At 35.4% G+C, this 25552-nt stretch overlaps 1 protein-coding gene across 1 annotated transcript in view; it reads right to left on the minus strand.

Moving 5' to 3' along the window:
- Positions 1-238: 238 nt before the first annotated feature.
- Positions 239-25552, minus strand: part of LOC104273997 (ryanodine receptor 2-like) — a 36298-nt gene continuing 10984 nt past the window's right edge. The window contains exons 6-18 of the mRNA XM_009869505.1: positions 24702-25022; positions 23049-23289; positions 22552-22639; positions 21932-22024; positions 21435-21605; positions 20359-20418; positions 15983-16117; positions 11796-11908; positions 10053-10179; positions 5835-5938; positions 5191-5242; positions 4987-5040; positions 239-337 (exon numbers count right to left, since the gene is read on the minus strand). Coding sequence (XP_009867807.1) covers positions 239-337; positions 4987-5040; positions 5191-5242; positions 5835-5938; positions 10053-10179; positions 11796-11908; positions 15983-16117; positions 20359-20418; positions 21435-21605; positions 21932-22024; positions 22552-22639; positions 23049-23289; positions 24702-25022 — 1658 coding nt within the window. The remainder of the gene's footprint in view (positions 338-4986; positions 5041-5190; positions 5243-5834; positions 5939-10052; positions 10180-11795; positions 11909-15982; positions 16118-20358; positions 20419-21434; positions 21606-21931; positions 22025-22551; positions 22640-23048; positions 23290-24701; positions 25023-25552) is intronic.

Below are 25552 nucleotides of genomic sequence, written 5' to 3' on the forward strand. Positions count from 1 at the left end.
TTATTTCTTGTATTCACATCAATATTTAGAGAAAGAAGTACTGGTATTCTGCTGACTTTCCAATGAAATGCCAAGAAGGGAGGAAAAAAAATATGTCCTATTATTAGATTTTATGACATAACTGTCACTCAGTATCAATAGTCAGCAGAATAATCCACATGGGCATAAAGTACATGGCTTTCCCAAGGGCGAGTCCTGCTTGATCAAACTAGCAGCATTCTCTGATGGAGTGACCACATCAGTGGACAAAGGAAGAGCTACTGATGTCATCTATCTGGATATCTATCTGGAGTACTGCGTCCTGCTCTGGATTCGCCAGCACAGGAAATACATGGACCTGTTGGAGCAGGTCCAGAGGAGAGCCACAAAAATCATCAGGGAGCTGGAGCACCTTCCCTATGAACAAAGACTGAGTTGGGGCTATTCAGTCTGGAGAAGAGAAGGCTCCATGGAGACCTTACTGAAGCCTTTCAATACTTAAAGTGGGCCTTTAAGAAAGATGGTGACATTTATTTTAGCAGGGCCTGTTGTGACAGGACAAGGGGTAATGGTTTTAAACTAAAAGAAGGTAGATTTAGATTAGACATAAGGAAGAAATTTTTTATGAGGGTGGTGAAACACTAGAACAGGTTGCCCAGAGAGGTGGTAGATGCCCCATCCCTAGAAACCTGATCTAGTTGAAGATGCCCCTCCTCATTGCAAAGTGGTTGGACTAAATAACCTTTAAATGTTACTTCCAACCCAAACTATTCTACAATTCTATGTATAAATGTTAGAGCCTGTAGTTGTGGAGAGCGAAATCATGTATTAGGTTGCATTCATCCCATTACGGGTAGGAAAAACTAATGAGAAACACATTTCTGCATACTAATTGGAATGTTTAATTCCAAAGAATTGATACATTGGTCATGGAGTCTGACTTTATTTCATACCGTTCTTTAACAAAAATAGTTACTTATCGTAAATATATGGTATATGGTCACTCCATTTATGGAGGCTTTGTGACAGTGAGAGAAAACAGCTACCATCTCTGATGGGCTAGAACCTTAGGAGCTTGGATTACTTGTACTTACAGCAACTTGTCAGTCTTTCTGTGCCTGCTGTGACAGCACAATGTATCATTCTGACAAATATCTAGTGAATACAAATGCATATCAACAAAGTCTCTACCAGAAACAGGGACCACAACTGACATAGGAAGCTCTATCTTCCTCATTTCTTCCTGTGAAAAGCCAATTTAAACCATTTGATACTACAAAGATGAGCTAAGTTTTGATACGTTTTTGGAGTTTCCATCCCACACATATTTAGAGCACATAGATCAGTAGCAAATCCATAGAGTTGGTGGACTCAAATGCAGAAACCTATTTGCATTCATCTAGTGAAACACTGACTGGAAAGAATTTCCTATCAGGTAGAACCAAGGGGGACAAGTGACACCAACTCTACAGGGAGTCAACTCAGTGTTCAGTATGATAGAAAGTTAACTTGGAAGCCAAAGAGTAAAGATAACCACAATAATTTAAAGCCAATACTAGCAGGCACTCACAGACAGGCCCATAGCAGTGCACAGACAACTTCATTGTGGGTTTATATTGTGACCTCCCTACTGCCCACACAGTGATCCCAATACAGATTATTTTACAAAAATGAGATTACATTGCATGAGACGTGGGCATGAAAATTACCACTAAAATACTAATTCTAAGTTTGCCTAAATGTCTCTGTTGCTCTGACTGTGAAAAGATTCAGGACTTCAAACATCACACATTTTTAAAATCTAGAGGAGTAGTAGAGTCTTTCCCACACAAATCATTCAAGTCTTTTTAGATTAACACAGAGTAAGGATTAAAATAACTGCCTTCAACATTAAACTGTGAGATAGACTGACAGAAAGAAACAAACACACAAATGCTCACAAGTACGCAGACAAGATGGCACACATGGTTTCATATCTTTACAACTGTTTCCTGTCATGTATTAAGGAAACAAGGATTATTGTTCTCTTTTTTTCCCCTTTCAAAACACTCCTCAATCAGTAAGACAGAAAATTTTGTATTTAGCGTACAGTAACCAGGTAGGCAGAGTGACAGACGTATAGAAGTTATATAGCTGAGTGACTGGAATAAATAAAGAGATGTAGTATTAGATTGCTTACATACTTCCTTTGGGGTTTTGTAATATGTACTTGTGTTCCTGGCAATTACAATACCTTTTAAACAACTTTTTGTGAGCCTATGTGAGTGCATTCATCTTCCAAGATAATGAAGGTGGAACAGATCTGTGCAAACTTTTGAAGGAGTAAGAATGAAGTTGATCCCAGAAGACAAATTCTCTTTCCACAGCTGTATGGGAGCCTTCTCCCTTTGTGAATTGAATGTTAATAGAAACGATAGCAAACACCAAAATTACCTTGTTCTTTTCAATGGAGACAGTTGCAATTGTTCCCCGTATTGCTACAGGCAATGAACTCTGAAGCTACGTACTGAAGTCTGGCCATCAGCTAAAAATCTGTGCATTCCCAAGGCCAAGCAACTCATCTCTTACTGAGATCTAGCTGCCACTAGCCACAGCAAAAATAACTATATCTAAACACGTCAGAAACAAAAATTAACTACCCCGCACACCATACCTCCTCTTAGACTTGCAGCACTATCAGCAAGCAGCCTGAGGCAGCAATGGGAACTGAGACTTCTACCTGCATGAAGTAAGCAAGTAGGCTGGTGCTTAAGCCACAGGCCACCTTTTAGAAACAAATGGTGAGACTTTCATGATGAGACACAAAAGACTGTAAGAAATTGAGTCAACAAAAAAAAAAAATTAACACTGAAATTTCAGAGCTATTGCCTCTATGTTTTTAGAGAAAACATGGAACAACTAGAAATCACTTCAGGTATGGAGTAGCTATGGAGTTTCTATCAAATACTATCATAATGAAGGCTAAGGACTCAATCTATCCCAAAGGATCTGAATCACAGACAAGCTATAATACAAATAATGCTCTCTCTGTGACAAACATGGGCAATAGAATTCTACTACTGTATCAGAAATGCATGTCTACTTAGATGCAAAAGAAAAGTCCAACTGCTTTCCTGCAAGAGCCAAATAAATTATTTCAATAATTGAAATTAAATTATAACCAGAAAGAAGATAACTGATGCACAAAAGGCAAGAACAGCAACACAATATGAACAAGCCAAATGACACTTCATTTTCTCCAAAGTGGCAATGTAATCTTATGTGACATATTTTGCATACATAATTCTCGGAGTCTTTAAAAAGAGTTAGTGCAAAAGAAGGGTTTTGGCAGAGATGTCATGCTGTAACTGAAACGTAAAAAACATTTTCAAGACCTTTCAGTTGAACTTATCCAAGATGTTGGGCCTAAAAAAAATCACAAAATTAGACCCAGACAAATACACACATATTTTTTTGTTGTTTTACCTTGCTGCGTTGTGATCCTGTCACCTTAAGGAAGGGCAAGGACAAGAAGCGAAATAGTAATAAGAAAAAGAATTCCAAATTTTTTTTTCTGCAGGTGACTGACCAAATACATACACAAAATTGTCTTTTGAACAGCTTAATACATTGTTTGAACATAAGTTTCATAACTACAGAAAAACTAAGCACAAACAAATGATTTGGATCTTCTCTCAAGAGATAAAGTTGAATGCTGAACAAGGAATCTATTATAATTTATTTAAGGAGCACTAATAAATCCCTTACAATTTTTTTCATTCACCTCAGTGATTTCCTATTTATAAATTTTCACACCTGTAATCACAAGACTTGATGTCTAACAAGCATGCATAGGCTCATTGAAAAAAGCACATAGAAATAAATATTCTTAGCTTAGTCAATGACACATCACACATTGCATTTCCAGGAAAATAATACCAAAAACTAAAAACTAAAAACAAAAAAAAAAGAAATAAAAGAACTGGACTAGAACTTCTAGTTCTGAAATGAATTTGGTACTGGTATTCTTTCTGATTTCTGTATATAGCCAAAAGAGGGAATACGTACTTAAATAATTCAGTGCTCTCTCATGCAGCACCATGTAGAAAATGTGTAGAACATTTGATGTGTACAAAACAATGGGAATAAAAGTAAACATGCCCCAAACCACTCCTCAAAAATCAAAACATCACAGGTAGTTTTATACCAAATCAATCAGGATTTTTAGAAAATTTTTTTAAAAAATAATAAAAGCATGTATTACATGTTTCTGTGGTTTAGTAAAGATATTAAACATAAGCATTAATTGATTTGAAAGATATAAGACAACTTTTAATGTCAGAGTCAGATGCTAAAATTTATGAAAATATAATAACAACCTAATTCCCTCCGGGCCCCTCTGAAGAGACAAATTTGTTCTAAACTCTATTTTATTAATGGAAAAAGAGAGACAGATCCCAGGGCAAACACATGACAAGGACTCATCTCTCACTCTTGTAATCATGTGTTTTCTTTACACAGTGATGATAACCAAAACCTCAAGATTAAACAACAATAAACACAGGTTTTCTATTATCAACAAATCAAAAAGCTTAGCAGTATTGATGAATACTCACCTTTTACTGAGAAGCACTTACACACGAAAATAAAAATACTGCATAAATTATTGGTACTGAATGTAAATGATTACTGTAAAAAACAGTATTGTTTCAGTATTTCAACCATCCAAACTAAAGGAAGGACGTGACACTTTACAAGACATAGCCTGTTATTATCAGACTTCCAGAGTAAGTTACTACCCGTAATGCTTCTCGTAAACAACTAAAAAGTTGAAGTCAAACAGATAAACATGTAAAATCTGATAAATTACTCTCTCTGTGACTCCTATCTGCCAATCCAGCTTCTAACATGCAGTTCACTGGCATAGTAAGCTGCAGTAAGCCATGAACCAAGAAACATAAATGTCAGTTGGAAGCTATGAAATAATGTCTAACATGACAAGAAACACAAAACAAAGCATGATCTTACTTCAAAGCTCTTAACTTCTTCTTCACCATCATCATCCTCTTCATCATGGCAGCTCTGATAAGATGTAGAAAGAAAATATTTAGTGATAAGTTGGGGGTACATGGGGGAGTCTAAGCCTTCCTTCACTTTGCACAATTGCTCCTGATTTTCTTCATTAATTTTATTAAAACAAAAAGATGAAAAAGATGATAGCAAAAAAGGTACCTTTGCCATAATGTCAGCATAAGCCATATACAGGAAATCTTCATCCAGTTTGCTGGGATGAGGGAGGAAAGGGAAAGTGAGGAACATTAGAGCCATTATAGTAGAATTAGAGAACCAAAATATTTTTAAGCACCTCAAAAATCTCTTTAAAGGGTATCTTTGTTCATAATTAATTTCAAGGTTTTTTTGAAAATGAGGACTCCATTAACTAATACTAACTGAAAAGTAAAGTCAGTTACAGTGCTCAGAACTTCATGTACACCTTTCAATAAAGCGAACACAGTTAATTTTTCAATTATATCTAGAATATACTTTACATTCAGAATATAACTGTCAACAGGGAACACAGAGAGAAGAGAGAGGTGTAACAAGTCCTGAACACAGCATCCATCCAAAAGTGTATAGGGGCATCTATTTGTCTCTGGAAAACTCCTTACATCTCCTCATCAGTCATGTTAAAATCTCATGTTTACACATCACAGGCTAGAGAGGTTTGAGTGTAACCCAAACTCACCATATGTACACACGCACATGCTTTGGCCTAGCCAATTCAATGTCACTTGAACAGAGACAAAGTATGACTTCAAATAGAAGAGCAATCTGAAAATCCGCATACACTCTGTAGTCTCTCACACCATTCCTACCATTTCTCAGTCAAGGCTGTTCGACTGAATAGCAGAATAAGTTGATGTAAAGGATCTACTCTTTTAAGGCTTTCATCTTCTTCCGGCGGTTCCTCTCCAGGTTTCTTTAGGGAAAAAAAGATTTTAAAAGTATGTTCAATTATCTATAGCAAAAAATGTTTTACTCTGCGTAATTTATTAAACATCATATACTCAGGTATGTGATTTTAATTTGGACAACCAGGAGGAAACAAGTTCCGAGCACAGTACAAAAAGCCTGAATCCTGACTGTGTTCATGAACATGAAGTCTTAAAAAGGTTATACCATTTGCAAAGTTTTGGATTTCGTCTCCTCAGAAAAAATAACTCTCTTCCTAGATTCTGAAAATACACTTCAGTGGTTTACTGCTCTTATCCAGAACGAGTGGTAACCGGATGCCATCATTTGCTATTGTATTGCCTGATCTTCTCTATGTTAACATGCTTCATCAGCTAAAAATTAGAAATCTCTGTTTCAAGTCTTATGTCAGGTACAATGTTCACTGAGGAACGCTGAGAGGCTTTGAGGGAGAAGAAATCTAAACTTAAAGCTCACCAATAGTTTGAGACAGAAGGAGCCCTATCTACCAACATCAGTAATGTTGGCAGGATGTAGAATTTTAGATGACAAATCAATAACGTACAAAAAATGTCAAACAATAGTATATATATACACATGTATATATATAGTTCTTTCATATGGTTATTTTGCTTTCAGATTTAGACAGCTTTAGTTAGCTCACTCTAAAAGAAAAAAGTCCTAAATATTATAACGACAACCACCAAATCAGTGTTTTGAAAAAAATCTGTCCGGTCCTCCAACTATCTGTCTTTTGCAAAAAGACATTTCAGAAAGTAAATTTTGCATATCAAGTTCTCAACAAAATAACTTAATCCAGACATATTTTTCTACAAAGCATCTGGAAGCTCCAAGAAAATTGTTTGCATAAATTATCCTCATTCTTCCTGCTTGTTTTCACCTAGCAGTATGCAATAAGATACAGAAAAAGAGAAGTCCATAAATTGATAAGATTGCACAAGTAGGAAATTATTAGAATGTCAGTTTTTATCTGTTAGCAATAAGAAAAGGCTGGCCACATGACAGATACAAAGAAAATGAATTTTTTGCCTATTAAGAAAAAAATTTGTCTCTGCTAAGTGTCAAATATACTCCTGGGAGAAAGCTTGTAGATCAATGAGTACTGCACTTCATACATGCCTATGAAATCCACCTTTTCCACACAGCTGTACCCAACATGAGTGGTTGCAGCTGAGAATTTACCTTAGTTAATGTATATGCACAATGATTGTTTCATACGCTAGTCTGTGATGGCCCTACAAGGCTCATTTCACATTTTGCAATGTGCGACAATATTTTTAGTATCAATATCTGAACACCACAAACTATAACTCTAGTTATAGCTCACCATCATGGAGGCTTTCCTCTGCTCTTTATTTCAATCTCATTTAGGATGCTGACCTTTCTAACTAATTAAATGGCAGCATTCTATTCTTGGTAATGTTATCAACTAGATTACCTCTCTCCTGTTATCAAAACTGATGAAGCAAAAGGGCAGAAGTTGTGTTCATGTTTAATACAAGTTACTATTTTTCACAGATTTAATTCAAATTAAATGGAGGATCACATTCACCAGTGACTGAGTTAAGTAGGACTCCGCATTAAGTATAGTGTGTACACTAGAAATAAAAGGTTTTCTGACATTTCTGGCAAATAAGTATTCTTAATTTTCAATGTTTTGAGACATTTGCCCTATAATTATTTAAGTGTGAAATTAAAAGCTTTAACTGAACATAACAGAGGTTAAAAGAAATAAGTTGGGTTTTAGTTGCTTTTTCTAAATGCTGAAGATTTTAAAGACTTAATTTTTATATAATCTAACTACTAAACATATTGTTCTTATAAATTATCATGTCCAGTAATGCCTACCAACAAAATTAATAAACAATTTTATCACATAAGCTTAATTGTTCATATAAGCTATCTGACTAAAGCATAAGCATTTTAGTTATTAATAAAGACAGTGTTGAATATCCTATGATTTTAATATTGAACATTAAAAATCTAGTTCTGTTAGAGACTTGATCTGTTTTATCAGAATTAAGAATCAGCAGAATTAAGCTCCTCAAATAGAGGACTTGTGTATACTTTTTTCTTTTAATAAACAGAGGCAGAAGAAGTAGTATCACTTTGTACAATACACTTAAGGACAGAAGAACAATAGACTTAAGGAGACAAGAACAATAGACTTAAGGACAGCGAACAAAACTTCAAGTTTAGTCCAGCCTGCTTTAAGGGATGCAAAAATTCATCTCTCACATCCCAGAAAAAGCCCTAATCAGTCTATAAAATGCTTGGATCTGACAAAGCCAGGAAGGAGGCAGTTTCTACTGCATTTCTTCCTTTAAACTATTTTTACTTGGCAGAAAAGAGAGTTCAAGGTTTTCAGTATTGAGAAAGAACGCACTATGGCATACAACGGTGTTAAAAGACAGGAAGTCTTTTATAGTTTCTGGGCCCTGGATTGTTTCAGTTTTCTACCTAATATGTCAACAGTTCACAAACTTCAGACAATCCTTCAAACATACATTAGACAACTCAAGGCTTCTCCTTTCTCCCATTCTAGACAAATTCAGCCACCACAGCTTGGGTTGTATTCCATCTCAACAGTCCAGTAAATCTTTAATTCTTTGTTGCACCAGGGTCTAGTTTCTCTATGAGGGACAGAGAACCTTCACCAGCATCACAACCACATCTTTCATGAAGACCACACAACAGTCTAGGTCAGATGCAGAGCTGAACAGTAGAACTTCACCCACGCTCTGTGGAGACACACTTATATGTATGCTTGAGGAACTACAAGAGAATGCCTGTAGTTTACTATAGGATGGTAGAGAAGCCAGTCCAGTCTTTCTGTCTTCTTTAAGACAGTTTTTCACATAAGCTACCTGCTGGCAAGTTGCTCTTCATAAAATTGGCAGAGAAATGGGTTTATAGTGGAGGTAAGGAGACAACCCTTTATGTCAGAGCATAACCAAATGACAATGCTCAGGCATTTCTTCACACACACAGACCTCCACATATGCAATGATCTATGCTGTGCCATTCCATATCTACACACACGTGCTCTCAGCTGCTAAAACATAATTATATTTGGTGATGAACCTGCATTATCTAAAACACTTGGAGTGTGTTGGGACATGTCAATACATCAGTTTAAAAGCTTGTATATCAAGTAAGTATTTGCAGAAGTCTCTTGCTTTTTCACAATAAGGATGCCACAAGAAATGACCTCTGTATGCATGCAGGCAAAAATGAACTTCCATAGTCTTTTTGTGTTGAGCTCCTTGCTGCTGATTTTCCTTTCACTATTTTGACCCTTATTTTCAAAATCCTTCGCAACTTGGGTAGCTGGTTTTAAGTATAACAGTAAAAGCAAATGTTTGGTTTTTTCTAATAGCAATTTTCCAGTTTCCTCTCTCTATTGCAGAGAGAGAGCAGGCTTTCCTTGCAGTTAAAAGACTGATCTCAAATTGTTTCAGATCTTCTAGGGACCGAATCATTTCCTACTACTAGTTCTTGCCCAACCCTTGAAAGAACGACCTTTCTGAGATCCAACTGTAAGGGATGAGGACATAAGGCTTTACTGAAAATCACCACAGGGATTTACCAGGCTAAAGACGTGGCTCTAATACTTTAGTGTTGGAAAGAGGATTCTTCTGCAAAGAAGCATCAGAGCCCACCTGCTTCTGCATTAGAGCCCACCTGCTGCTGCAGGACTGATTGATCTAAGACCAGAAGTCCTCTAGTTTCGCATTCTAACCTTTTCACTTAAATGGCTTTAATGTTATGAAGTCTTCAAACACAAGAAGGTTAACCAAAAAGAAAAGGGAATAGGCTGTTCCCATTCTCTGCGGGGCAGAAGATAAGAGATAGGGGAATGACAGCAACTGGCATGTAATTTAGATAAAAGTTCAAAAAGCTTTATAAAAGGTTCCTGAAGCCCTGAAGCAGACTGCTTGTGGGGGTTCTGGAATCTCCACCACTTCTAATGCTCAACACTTGTTAAGAGAGACTTGGTTACAGCTGGCCCCTGTGGGTAGAGATAGCTCAGTTCATATCTTGTGTACCTCACAGACTTATAATTATTATTATACAAGATGAATGTTAATCCATAATACATTCCCACGACCCTTTGCACCCAGACGTACTGCTAAGTCTTCTATCAGTTTATCTTCAAAATAGTGTTCTTCTGTCTCAATCCATGATTTATCATAGCCTTGGAGAAAGAGATTGACGGCTCGGTGCCTAAACAGGGACATTGAAAACAAAAGCTGTAAACTTTTTAGGAGAAAATTTGATCAATATGAATTTCTTTAACTTGAAGAAGTGTCCAGTCATTACAGCTACCATTTAAAAGGAAAGTAAAATTTCTAAGGTAGAACTTGCCAAAAGCAACTATTTTAAAAATTAAGTTTACATTAAAATGTTCTATCCAAAATTGTGTTTCATTAACTTGTAAAACTGATATTAAAATGTAATAATAATGATTTTAGGGACAGATAATGAATAGAATTTTAATTTAAACACAAGTAAAAAAAAAAAGCAATTACTTTGTCACATTAGTGAGTTTTATTTTTAATATAAAATATTTTCATATTATTTTATTTTAAATAATAAGGTAACAGCAAAACATATCTTTAGATTGTGCTCCAATAATTGCATTTTTTAATGTTCAGGATTAGACTTGCATTTCTAAAATAATAAGTCAAGTTTTTTTAATCTCAAACTCCATGAAATTAAATGGATGATGAGGCTAGGGGAAAGATGGTAAGCCAGTGATGACAATTATTGTGTTTTATTGCTTTTTTGTTCTTCAGAATTCAATGCAAAATTAACTGTGTGATAACGAGTTCTCCAGGAAGAATTTCATCAGTCATTTTATTTTTTTTTAAACAACTGCCAGTCTCAAATACTGAAAAGGAAGACGTATGATTAAAATATACATGAATGCTAGTTGTGTGCAGGTGACCTACTTGTTAAAGAACAGCCACAGACGGAAATATCTTTGTTCTATTTTCAGCTGTCAGGGCAGCCTCATTTCAAGCTGGTACGATTCTTATGCCCTTGTTCTTCCTGGGACAAACTCTAAGATTCATTTTACTAACTACAGTAATAGTAATAATGTGCATACTTTTGGGGGAAAAATGAGAATATTATTATGTTGAAAAGACCAGACACAAGTGTTCTGGGTATTTATTTTTAGAAATTGCATAAAAACTCCAAGTATATCTACTTTTTCTAAACATTCATTCTTTCCAGAATCTCAGGATTCTGAAACTTGCTTGTCTATAGGTTCCCTTCTCTATTGAACAAAAGAGGAAAAGTAGCCACCTGAAAAGGTGTGAAACACCTAGAGTATGTGCATATATTTCTTGCCTAATATAATGCTTTTCCTAAAAGTGCACAACAAATAGAGAAGTTTTCAGATAAATAGTATCAGTTTATTTCCTGTGGATAGAACATTTAGCATCTAATATTAAAATAATTCCATATTTCCAGAGCTATACCATGGCTTAGGAGGAAATTTATCTCCCAAAATGATATTACAGTGACACCAATATGTCTGTTTCTGCATTTATCTCCTATGAAACATGTCTAATTTTCAGAAAAGAAAACATACTAAGAGGAACATGTGGAATAACAACAGAAGGAAAGAAGTAGACATTTAATATTATACTCCTTGTTACTCTTTTCAGAAGATATATTAGAAAAAAAGTAATTAGATCTATTAGAAGAAATTAACATACAAACCAAAGTTTATCAGTTACAGGTTTACATGGGCTTCTTCCTTTTGATCTTGCCAAATGGCACTGTATGAACATAAATGAATTTGTGAGAGATAGAACAAATACAGCTCTTACCTTGGCAGATTATACAATGGTGCCATTCTAAAGCAGGCAACTACTGCTCTTTTTCTCTGTTTGGACAGCAGTTTATGCCACACTGCTTTTTTGGACCGCTGAGGGTGCTCAACCTGTTACATAAAATACACATGGAAAAATAAACAATGTGGCAATGTCCCTACTCTCTGGGCATAGTAATAATACCAAAAATGTGAAATAACACATAAATCAAGTGTAAAGATAACAGAAGAATAAGACGGGAAAAAGTGTTAGACATAGTTTAAGTGATCAGCCAAATTATAGAATCAGAACATTGAAAATCAATCTGGAAGCAAAAAATCACCCTTTCCTTTTATGATATATTCTTCTTTCTTATTTCATCCTGCTTCCTATATCTTTTAGAAAGAACATTGAGGTCATCTCTCAGGAAATCTTAACTTTTAATACAAAGAATCTTCACTCCTCCTATCTTTCATATGCAGCTCTTTGCATATGTACAGGTAAACCGTATACCTCTACATTGCCTCAGACAACAATTTTAAAGCAATCATCTTAAATAAAATTAACATTTCATTTAACCTACACAACTCTTGTAGAGTGTAGGTAGAGGTATGTCTTCTGTGTAGAGTTGGTTGGTCATGGGGGTTTTGTTCATTTCTTTTACGGACAACTGTGCTAGTGAAATAATAGCTCCTCTGCCTTCCAACATCATCGAAGGAGTCAATGGAAGTTAACAACTCTACCCTACCCTAAAAACTTGGTGATTCTTGCTTGTAATAAAATAAAGTATTTTATTTAAAATATGTAGTGATGATGATGCTTATGTAGACTCAATATTCAATTCAAACATAGTTAACCAAGAAGATTTTTCTAGTTTAGCGAAATACAAAAATTTATTCACAGTTAAAATGGGAAACATTTATTAAAACAGACTAAAATGCTGCCAAGCATCCAGTAAGTATCAATCTTGTAAGATTAAATGGCGATATTCTAAAACAAGTTCCTTCCAAAAGATAAAATACAATTGAAAAATATCTGTTAGGAGAAAAGACAAAAAAGTGTTCACTGCAAACACAGAAAACAAAGCACCAATAATGTGAAAGTTAGGTAACTAAAACCAAACCTGACAGTTAGGTAATTAGTAATATCTTCACAAAAAACTATAAAATCCTCTATACTTTCCCAAAAGAAATAGCCTCGGCCTACGCAAGCAGATCTCTGAAAATAATGAAAACAAAGAAGTTAGCTGTGATTGGGAAGAAAATATAAAGAATTAGCTGATCTTTGCCAGTGCAATAAGCAAAGCTTTTAGAGTGCGTATATATGGAGATCAGAGTATTTGTCTATAGAGAGCAAAGGATTACTCAAGACCATCATGAAAACAGACTCGGTGCTCCCATACTCATTATTTTTAGACACTGAATTATCTATTTCAGTAACAAAACTATTGGGGACTTGTCTATGGAAGATAAGTAAAGCTGTGGGGCCAAATCTTTAAAGAAATAGGTTCAAAGTATCCAGAATAGAAGCAGCCAGCATTTATTTCACTAATTGGTCTGATCAGAAGCATATGAAATGTCAATCTGGTATTACAATGGGAATCCATCCTATTCTTGATTACTGCAGAATTCTATTCAATGTAAGATTAATCCTATGGCACAATACAGAAAACACAAGGATCATTCCATGGCTTTCACTCTTGTGTACAATTTCCTCAAACTACATAAGCTTAATCAATTTATATACATGAAGATACAGCTAAAATGCCAGCAATCAAGAGACTGTATATGCTCTTTGAGCTCAAATAGTCTAATACTGAATTATGCAACTCTGTATATGCCAGTTTCCTCTCAGCTCAGTTAACTTTGATAAAAAAAAGGGTAAAAGACAAAACCTTTTGTCCCCATCATTTCAAGCATTTCTCTACTCTTCCTTCTTCCTCACAGCCACCTTGTATCTTCAAATTGACCCCCTATCTCCTCTCTCTCTCTCTCACAGGCTAACCATGACTGCCAGGGATTTACTTCCACATTCTATGACTTTTTGCTTGCTCCACACATATTCAATAACAGGTAAAATACAGCGATTTCTCTTCATCTTCTTCTATCAAACTGTGTAAGGCTGATGAACTTAGAGACAGTCTATATTAAGGCTGGCAAATTATATGTCGAAGAGTTGTGTGGTGCAACAGCCAGGACACAGGGATTCACACCAGCACACTTTGTGCATTCCAAGATCTCTGAAAATCACTTTTAGCAATCAAGTACTGCACAGTGTATACACAAGCACTTTCACCCATCTCTCTGATTACTACTCGACTGAATGAGTGTTCTCACCACAATATTGAAACTTCCTGACACATAGTACGAAAGCCTGTGTCAGGCATTTGAATCAAACCGACTCAGCTAATGAGAGGGCAAGAGAACCTTGAACTCTCAAATGTTCTTTGAAAAGCGAAAAAAAAAAAACCAAGCCCCAAGCAAATTTTATACACTAACAATCCAGTAAGTAAAATGGGCCAACTAAATTTATCATGTAGTCTTTGACTTGTAAAATGTACTGACATAGGGTATGGATTTTTTTATTTCTTAAAGAGAGACAAAATACAAAATTCTAACACTGCTAGTGGTAAGAAGGACACAAAATAAATTACAGATTTTTTTTTTAATGAAAGTTACTATAGTTTAGGTCACACGTGAAGCTCATATTTTTATACAAGAGTATTAGATAAAACAACAGAGCTTCATGCCAGATTCTGAAACATGTTAATACTCTGCCAGAACTTTCTCAGAAAAATCATTCCTCCATCCTGCTTCTATTATTTCTTGAATAAAGCAAGTAGTATTCAATCTGGCCAGGTTAACCTTGGTTTGTATTCACTATTGCATGAGCACAAATGAGTCCTGAGTTCATGTTTGCAAGCAGTCTGCTGGACCACCAAAGAACAGCCTTGCAAAAACTTCCAGATTATAAAGAATTATCTGAATTTCAATGTCAGTTTGATTTTGTAAATGCATATATGATTGCACACATTCATGCAAACTTCCATACAGTTTTTGTCAAGTAGATATCCTTCTTGCCATTTTTTAACTAGTCTATAGTAAATATCATTCTAAAGTCAGCACTAGAGAAGCTGTGTAACAAATAATCTGACTATCCTACTGTAGACAGCTCTAATATGCAGCTTCTAATCAGATATTTATGCAGACAGCTTTAAATTTCTTGCTACTTCAACAATTCAAGAATCTCAACTGAGGAAAAATACCTTGAAAATCTGCATTTTTTCAACAAGTATGTCTCATGGACATTTCATGGTCCATGGGCAATTAGTGATTACTTCCTATCAGGTGAAATGCACCAGAAGGAAGCTAAAACATAGGTATCTCTTTCTTAGTCCTTTTCCAAATAAATGCTTACTGGAGATGTTGTAAACATACTATGTGATAAATGCATCCTGGGATGTATCAGGAGAAGCATAGCCAGCAGACCAAGAGAGGAGATTCTTCCCCTTTGCTCTTGGGAGACCCCACCTCAAATATTGCGTCCCGTTTTGGTGCCCCCACCATAAGAGGAATGTGGATCTGTTGGAGCATGTTCAGAGGAGGGCCACAAGGATGATCCAGGGACTGGAGCACCTTTGCTATGAGGACAGGCTGCGGGAGCTGGGATTGTTCAATCTTGAAAACAGAAGGCTTCGGGGGGACCTAATAGCTGCCTTCCAGTACCTGAAGGGAACCCACAGGAAGGCTGGGGAGGGACTTTCTACAAGAGTGTCCACTGATAGGACAAGGGGAAATGGGTTTAAGTTGAAGGAGAATAGATTTAGATTAGATCTTAGGAAGAAATTCCTCAGTACGAGGGTGGCAAGACTTTGGAATAAATTGCCCAGAGACATTGTGGCTGCCCCCTCCCTGGAGGTGTTCAAGGCCAGGTTGGACAGGGCCTTGAGCAGCCTGATCTAGTTGAGAGGCGTCCCTGCTCACGACAGGGAGGTTGGATTAGATGATCTCCGAGGTCCCTTCCAACCTAAGATATTCTATGATTCTATGAATATTGGATTCCAAAAGACAAGACAAAGCATGTAAACAGTAGCTAACAAAAGAAAAAACGATATAAAATTGAATACAGAAGGTTAAAGTATAAAAGAAAAGTTGAATGCTTTTGTTTAGACTGAGAAGCAACGAAATTGGGAATATGTGTCTAACCTGTTCAAGGTGAAACAGTACATTGGCTATATCAAGGACTCTTTCCACAGTCTTCTCTGGATCTGAGGAATCTTCAGTCCTGTTTGGTAAATCTTTGTAAAGTGCCATCTGCCACCTAATGGCGGGATCCTCAAGCTGCAGGAGAAAGATTTCACATCACCAAGGCAAGAAGTACCAAACACAGGGGCAAACAGTTTAGTGAGTACAGAAACTGCTTCAAACAGCAACAGAAGCACTTCATACGGCTAACTCACGCCTTTACATGACTAACTCATGCAGTGTCCACTACACTGACCGAGAGAACAAAACTAAAGACTGATTTGTGCAGTGTTTCTTGAGACCTCCCAGAGGACTAAAAGTCCTCTCATACAAAGAGAAAATGATCATGGGCCAACAAACAGCACTGGCACCAGCAATGAATATACTATTCGAGGAAAAGTAATGAACACAAGTTAGACAGACATAACATTGCACATTGACTTATTAACGGTTATTAAAACAAACAACGAAAAAGTTGTTGTCCTACTAGTTGGGATCAGTCATGGAAATTAGTAATATTAGCATTATGTATATCTAATTTTTTTCATTTTACTTTTTTCAATTGTTAGAAAATCCTGATTTTACTGATTACTAGCTAAAAAATGAAAAGTTAATTTATGAAACATGAATTCAGGACACATTTGCTTATTAGCCTACAAATATCAAACAGTAAGAAGCAAAATGTTTTTCTTATTTTTCTCTTTATATTTCATTTTTTCCATTCCAGTGACCTGTGATTCCCTGTTTTACCATTAGCAATCTCTTATTTGGTTCATGTTGTCTCAACAGTGTTTCTGTTAATCAACAGTGATGCAACACACTTTGCAATCATTTTTTGTGCCGAAGACACTGGAAACAGATGCAATGTGTAACCCATTTTATTGAGAGCTGTGGCCAGTGAGTATTCCTGATGGTGCATTTTAGGTTCAAGTCACACTGGCATGGATTCTTAGAGCATTTAGGAGTCTAAACCCTACAGATTCCAATAGGGCTTAAACTCGTCACTTACTTTTCTAAAACATCTTTGTGGATCCAGATTTCAATTTGTACCTAAGTAACGCTAATTCACCTCCATAAAACATCTTACGATATGTAGTTTACTTAAGTTCCAGGAATGATTATAAACTTACACAGACGCTCAGTAATAGCTTATTACAACCTAGAAAGCCACAATTGCCGGGCATTTCTTCCACCTTTCGGCTTTTCCATTTCTTAACAATTGTCACATCCACAGTCTTTGTGTGAGCATTTGAATGGTTCATCATGAATGGATAGTTCACAAAAGACTTTTTAATCACAGGTGGAGATGTCTTTTGATCTGAGGACTCCTCACATTCTATCAAGGTAGAGCTTTTTTGTATAGGTAGTTTTCTAAGGGTATGAGTAGTTGACATTTCAAGGTGTGAATTAACATGGCTGGAAGAAGGTTTTGGTGACTTGAGCTTCATCCATGTCAAAATGAATGCAAGTTTCATCATCAATTTCTTGAAATAAAAGGCTTGGTACTGAGTAACAACATGCAGGCATGCAAGGAAAGGAAAGACAGAAACAGGGTGAAGACAAATGTAGACAAAGGTAGACAAATGCATGAAATAGACGCCACAACATTAATAGCTAAAGATTCAGATGATTCTCAAACACCTCAAGTTTTCCAAAAAGAAATCAAGAGAAATTACATTTTAGCTCCAACACAAATGACAGAACATGGTGGTTGTGAGAAGCAGAAGTAGTTAACAGAAAACAACTTTTGAAGAAAGAATATTCGTATAGTTGGAAGAAAATCAACCTTTCCAAGAAGTGGTACTTTCCCTCTGTTTTGAAAGCCACCTTACTTAATCATCATTATAACTAAGCTATGTATTAATTCATAACATTAAATAATAATTTAAATTTATAAGATCATTTGGCCTATATCCCTTTTATGTTCAACTCAGACAACAAAAGGGTAGTGTATGCATATAGCACAACGGCATCATTTTTCTTAATAATAAACATCATACTTGACTGTATCTGACATGTACTCGATTCATTCACAACAATGATTGAATACTAATGACATCAGAGAATTACAGAATAAATTGTATTGTAAATAACTAATAAATTCAACTTTTATACTTTTATGTATTATATATTTTTAAATCCTTAAATACTTAAATATTTATTACACTTTCAAATAATTAAATTATACACTAGGTTTTAATGTGAACTCTAGAATGTGCTAGGGCTGAATAATTAATAAAAAGATTATTTCAAGCCACTGAGAACAAACTACATAGCAGCAGATAACAAATCATAATAAAGATAAATGCAATAATAAATTAAATTTTTTAAGTCCCAGAATGCTGTATTTTGTCCAGAGTTGAGTTGACTACTTTTCACTCACAGGTCAAAACCGGAGCTTTTCAAAATTAGTAAAGCAACGCGTAGGTAGCTATAAAATAAAAGATAGCTACAATAGCTATTTAGCTTTGTTAGCTATGTATTACATGGTTTCCTTTCAGAATGTCATCTTCCTTAGGAATTTATTTTACAATTAGAATCATCCAAAGTCACTGCTGAAAACTTTACAGCTGGAAAATTTGTCACTGCGTACTTTTTGATTTGCTAAGATTATTTCCTTCTTAATTATCAAGGTACCATGAAATTTCATCATGAAATTTAAAAGTACTTTCATTCTTATGTTATAAAGAGAGGATATGATATGTTGGTGAACAATAGTAAACTCGTAATTGAAGCAAAGGAAGTTTCTGAAGAGAAAACACAGATCAAGGTATCAAGAAGTATCATTACTCCAAGGCAATAAAGCAGTAACAGACAGAATTGCCTTATTCGCAGTATGCAGAATGTAATCCTGAAGAAGCAAAACAGAAACTGCATTATTTAAAACAGGAGGACAAGTGCTAAGAAGCAGCATGAAATGCCAGGCAATACTTACAACTGCATGGCTCACAAAATGACAGTATACACATACTGAAAATGTCAGAACAGAAATACCTATCTTTATCATTAAGAAAACATTACTGGAGTTTACACACAAAAACACAACACATTTAAGGATTGTATGTTCATGGCATGCACATTGCTTAAGTACTGTTGCTCGTCATAAATTCTTTTTTTTTAATAGCACTTTTTTCTATTTCTTCTGCTTCTCAGTACATAATAGTATCTGCTTTATAAGGACAAGCATTTCAAGCTTTTTTTAGGATTTAACCAAATCTTGTTTTCAGTGGTAACCTTTTCTATGTGCAATACCTATAAAGTAAAGATATTGGACTTTTATTTGAATTATTTTATGAAAAATGCTAATTGTTAGCTTTGCAGACTGATGTTTCTTCTTGTGAGCTCCCAAAAACAGTAACCTACATTAATCTTGCTTGACATTGCAGTAATATACAGCAAACATAAGATGGAAGAAAATTAGTCTTCAGATATTATTCAGGAAGAGCCATCCTATTATCAAGCCATTAAAAAAACCCAACAAACCAGACTTCTATTGCCATGCACTGAATTGCAGTGGAACCTAGACTTCTGGATGATTCTTAAATACCCTTTCAGAAAAAAAGCACCAGATTTCCAACTCACATGCTAATTCTCTTGTAACCATTTAACAGGCACAAGAAACACTAGTTAGTTTCTTTCTTCAGGTGAATAAAACCTGGGGCAGTGGGAGGAAGTAAAGAACAATCCTAAATGAGGCACCATCCATAGGTCTGATTCCATCTTCCTTCAATACAGAAGAAACATACAAAATTTTATTACACTTCTGTACCATGGTCTCTTCTTTGCCATTATTTGAAGCTTTAAAAAATAGTTCAACTACACTGGGCCATTTCAGGGCTTTTTTCCCTAGGGCTATGCATCTGCCAGTAACTGGAACTCAATAACAAATATCTAAACTTTTCCCAAAATACTTTCTTTTCCCTGTGCTAAAAAAACTGGAACTACACCAAACAAAGTTGAGATTTTTCACCTCACAGAGTATGCCAAAGCGGCAGCTCCCTTTTCCCTTACATTTCAAATTGACACAAAAAAATTTTGAGCATTTTGCAGATTCTATCACGAACTGTTTAAACAGTGATAGACCTTGATTCTATCTCCAATCTCATATTGTTGGTGTGCATAGGCAGGGATTTGAAGCGCCACACATTACTATGCATAATACATATATAAACACATTAAAAATCTACCACTTAACAATTCACTTGAACAAGTTACTTGAGAGAAAAAAGGACTAGAAGTTACCCTAATGAACCAAAGCAGGTTGTCATTATATGGCAGCAATAAATTAATTTAAGGCAAGACAAACAAATCATATTTAAAAACTGCACATAGATTACCTTGCCCTGGAGATGAAGATTACTGCGGATGATATCTCGTACTTCATCTTCAGTATCTTTCTGTCAATAAATTACAAATCATATAAATTAGGAATAAAAAGCAACTAAGAAAGGATATTGTTCGTATAAATTACAACCTTGGCCTTAGTCCAGATGATGAATAATGCTGACAATGTGAAATTTTGAAGAAAACCTCAGTGTCAATATGCCTTTTTGTATCAGGCCTGAGTTAGCCATATCCAAGCTCACAGGAACAAGTTCTGGATGACATCATTCATATTTATCCGAAGTAACACACTAAATGTAACTCTGAATTAAAATTACTAGCATATGCATATACTAAAAAAAATTTCACCAAATGAAATCAGTATAATGAACACAGTCTTCTCTGATTTGATTTCTGTTTCTTTTGGAAACAGATTATTTATATCATAATACTTAATTATTAACTATATTGATATAATAATACTTTATTAACATTCAGTTCAGCTGTTTGGAGGTCATATAACCCCCTAAGGTGTATAAAGTATCATAGCTTGAAAAAGAAGTATATTCAAAATTATATGAAATCACATTATTGCATTGTGAGTTTATTCCTAGTAGAATCACTTCTAAAGCAGCCTATCTCTACAGAAATTCTTGTGCATAAACAAGGGGTCAGCATTAAGACCTCATCTGATTGTGATCAAAAGGAATCAGTTCCAATATTGGCCACAGAAGTTCAGAAACATCAAGTTCTTATTTGCACTTCCAAATTCAAGTTTTGTAAAATAAAATATAATTTAACATTAAAAATTAAGATACAGAAATAACAGTTTTAATTTAAAAATGTGTCATCTCTATCCATGTATTGATCATTTAGAAAATAAGTATGTCCAAATTGAAATGTTTTGTGTCTTAAAAATGAGAGTATGCAGATTACGATCTTCCATAATCACCCACTGTACCTTTACATAACAGATTTATAGTCTTGATTATTTGTGTCATGCTGTAAGAATGAGTATGAAGAGGAAGTATTCAAGGAATTGCATTAGTAAAATATTTCTACGGTTTAGAAGTGCAAAAAGAGCACCTACCATACTGAACCTATTTTTGGCCAGCGCAATTAGCTCTTGGTCTCCAGGAGCACAAATATTTAGGCCAATGGGAAGCAATCTCTTCAGCGCTGCCACAATGAGAGAGGTCTGCATAGAGTACCGGTCACCTTTTCGCTTCATCTTCTTCCTTTCCTGGTCAGAAACTGCTGCCTGCAGCATAAAGCAAAGATGAAAAAAAAATCCAATATTAAATAAAAAAAAATTTCAGTAGCTATGTTGTACTTGTCTCTGTTTTGACAATTTTCTTACTAACTATACAGCTGAAACCCTATCCAATGGAACTGCCATTATATCATTGCCAATATTTTGCACCAGTATCTTGGAAGTTCACTGTGTTTCTCAAATGCCTATGTTTTGATTCTCAGCACAGTTTTTTCAACAGATATTGTTAGCAAAAAAAAAAAAAAGAAAAAGCTTCTCTAGAATCCTCCTGTCTCTTTCCTGCAAAATAAAAATACAAAAATACTTTACACTACCTTGGACATCTTAGATTTGGTGTCACTGATAAGGAAAGACATGTTGTTGATTTCATTTTGTACCACAAAGTTCTGCTCTTCTCTTTTGAAATTCTGGAAACATAAAGAAGATCTCAGTTAGAAGCCCTTCTGATAAATTAGGAATTTAGCTTAACAAACATTAAATAAAAATATTAACTAACTGGAAATTTGGAAAATCATGACTGCCAAGAGGCTCAAGCAGACAGAATGTACAATTTAGAGAAAATTACTTCAATGAGACAACTTCTAGTAATTTAGTAGCCACATATCCTGTTTACGGAAGAAGACTTTGGGGGTGAAAATAACAGCTTTTAAAAAATAAAAGAAAAAAGAAAAAAAGGTAAGAGGACAGACCTCAATGAGCTTAATATACTAAAGTCCAAAAACTCCACAACAAACAACGATTATCAGTGTTACTATGCTACAAAACACCTATCAACTCCTCTAGCTACTCAGGCATTTCAAAAGTTTCAGAAGACATCCCATATGCAGTTTCACTTCTTCCATTAAATGTGTTTTCCCAAACACAGCCATTAAGTAATTTATCTGCCTACTAAGAAATCTAATTAAAAAGAAGTATTTACCAAGGAATTACTTACATGAGACTTGGACCAATAAATGAAGACCTCAGCCACCATGCGGAACAATTCTTCTGCTTCAGAGTTGGGCTCTTTCAGCCATTTTGCCCTACAGTTCGGTAAAAGGGTGGAAATGTGGATGATCCTCACCGGTTTTAAGCTTTGAAATCAGTTTTCAACATTTCACGAGGATACGAGTCAACAAAACCAAACATGCATGCTTTTAATCTTTTCTGGTAGCAGTGTCTTTTTGATGTCATGTCCCATTTCAAAACCCTTAAAATCCTTTTATATTAATCCTAGGTCTAACCCAAAAGACCTTTTTTTGTTGTTGTTTTCTTCTGAAAAATACCCCAGCTCGGCCTAAAAGTCATAAAGCACCGGCTTGAGCAAGTTCACGACTGGCAGGCTGAGTAAAAGCTACTTTAATTCTGTGCTAGGGATATCAAGGGGTAAAAGATGGCATCAATTAAGAGGAAGATTTTAATAGATTCATTGACCTATTCCTCTCCACATACCTGTTATAGTCCACAAATCTAATCAACAAAGGGTAGAAGGCATAGAGGTCCCGTGCCAAAGTGGTGAACTCATCTAGGATGAGCAGTTCAGACTCCGACATGTCACCTCTGCCTTCTGCTCTTAGATGTTCTTCATCCGATACAACCACTGCTGCTTTTTTCTTTAGCTTATCCATCAGTGGCAGGAAGTGTGTCTTTAAGAGCTGTGGCTTCGCTTTGCTTATGATGGGCTGGGAAAAAACTATTTAAGGCAATGAATATTATAATATATACCTGGCCACAAAATATAAACTTTTACCTTCCCCCTCTTTCTTGGATCTTATTTTAGGCTACAGAGTAAAATCCTGCCCCCATTGAAATCAGCAGAAGTTCTGCCAAGAATTAAATGTGATCAGGATTTCACTTAGTCAATTAACTTAGTCACTACGAGGGCAGAAATTACAAGCTCATAAACTAAGCTTGTAAGATCGTAAAACTGGAAATGCCTCTTCACTGGCATTTTATCAAAATATTGCTATTTGCCTGCATAATTTTACTGAGTAACACAAACGCCGTTTAATGGTATGTATGGGTGGATACATACATAGTTCCATAGTGTGCACACAAGATTTCTCAGCCACTGGCTTCTCTTTCCAACCTTGCTTTTCAGCTTGAGTGAAGGAGAACTGGAGAGCATGCTTTGGTTATTTGCAGACCTACTGAAACAGCCTGTCTGTATTTCTTAGGCACATTAGGACAGTGGAAGTCTTGTGAGTAGACAGAAAGAAAGCCGATTCAACCATTCATAGGCTAGCCATTTGAGATTTGATAGCAGACGCGTTTTGCAAATCTACTCATAAAAATGAATATGCAAATTAACACTTGATCTAGGCCCATTAGTGTAAAACCTTTTGTGGCCTACCCATTAGATTACAAAGAATTTCATGCAGTTACCACTTATCCTTAGAGTGCATTGGTAACTCTCAAAAGACTAGGAATTTAAACTGCGACCATGAATGAAACTACTACTGCAGTACATACTGAAAGGTTGTAAGAAAGTCTAATTGAGAAACTGAATTTAGAACACTGTAGTGACTTTTCCTGACAGATCATAACATCGAGAAATAAAGCATTTTAAAATAAATTGTAAGGTGTTATCACAGTGAAGTTAATATAAGGTTTACTAAATGACACATGTATTTCCACATTTCACTGTAATAGGTATGTTAGATACAGAGCTTCAAAACAATATTTTAAGAATCCAGAACTCATACAGAATATTGAGGAACTGTGTAACGCCCATAAAAGAAAACTCGCTACATAATGAATATGGGCTAAATAGTCTTTTAATTCCATATCCTGTAAAATGCATATGTGCGTATTCTGGGGAAAAAGAAACAGTCTACTATACTTCTTACATTATTTATTAAGTGACTAAAGCATACTCCATACACTGCTCTTTCTTTGTATTTAACATTTCTGGTTCATTAAGATCTGTATTGTTTCAAAACATAAGAATATGAGTGTTCTACTCCAGTTTTAACTGGGTACATTTATACAGGAATTCAGAGTGTATATGTGTGTGTGTGTATATATATATGCACACACATGCTGAATATATACACATTTATCCTTACTTGCTTCTTTATTCATTTATTTACTTTTACATCTTACCTGCTAATCTCTTCATCCAGGCTCCCTCATCAATACCAAGGTTGTTATAGATGATTTTCAGTATGTTACCCAACAGAGTGTTCATGTGCTCTGATGTCAAGGCTGTGCAACACATTTCAGCCTTTTCAGGGTTGTTTTCTGGCCCATGCTCCCACCAGTGTGACATGTAACTACATAGCATAGGCAGTATTACTTCCATGATATGTGGCATTTGTGTGTAACGAATACCAGACTCAGCCAGTTCCACAATTTCTTCCATTAGCTTCGTCAAGGAAGGAATATTTGGGCAAACCTCTTCTACACTAGTAGGCAAACTGAGAACTATTGACAAAAACAAAATAATAGAAAAATAAAGTCATAGATGAAAAATAATTATTTTCAATTGCTATTTCGTCCAACTTTTATTTTCTATTTACATTTATGCCCTCCCAATACAAGGAAAAAAAAGCAAACCAAAAACCAACAAACCCATAAACACAATGGTAAAGAACAGCTATAAGCTTCATTAATAAAACTTTCTATAATATTTCCTATACAGAAGCTTCAACAATGTAATTATTACAGAATGAATTCAGAAAAATCAGATGCTGCTTGCTATATTCCAAATGAAGCTTAAATTTCAGAATTTCTTCCAATATAAGCTAAGCAGTCGAGGAAACAAACTGATACACTGAAACATCTCTCCATAACACATCAGAAGAGACCTAGAACACTAGTAGGAGGAAAAAAAAATCATGAGTAGTGCAGACTCTGGGAAACTGACTTCTGGAGGTGAATTTCTGATTGCAAATCTTTACTTTTCAAATTATTTGAATTATCAACTCCTTCCTCTGAGAAGGCACTGCAGTTGC

Source organism: Apaloderma vittatum, unplaced genomic scaffold (assembly GCF_000703405.1).
Source record: "Apaloderma vittatum isolate BGI_N311 unplaced genomic scaffold, ASM70340v1 scaffold5565, whole genome shotgun sequence".
Taxonomy (NCBI): domain Eukaryota; kingdom Metazoa; phylum Chordata; class Aves; order Trogoniformes; family Trogonidae; genus Apaloderma; species Apaloderma vittatum.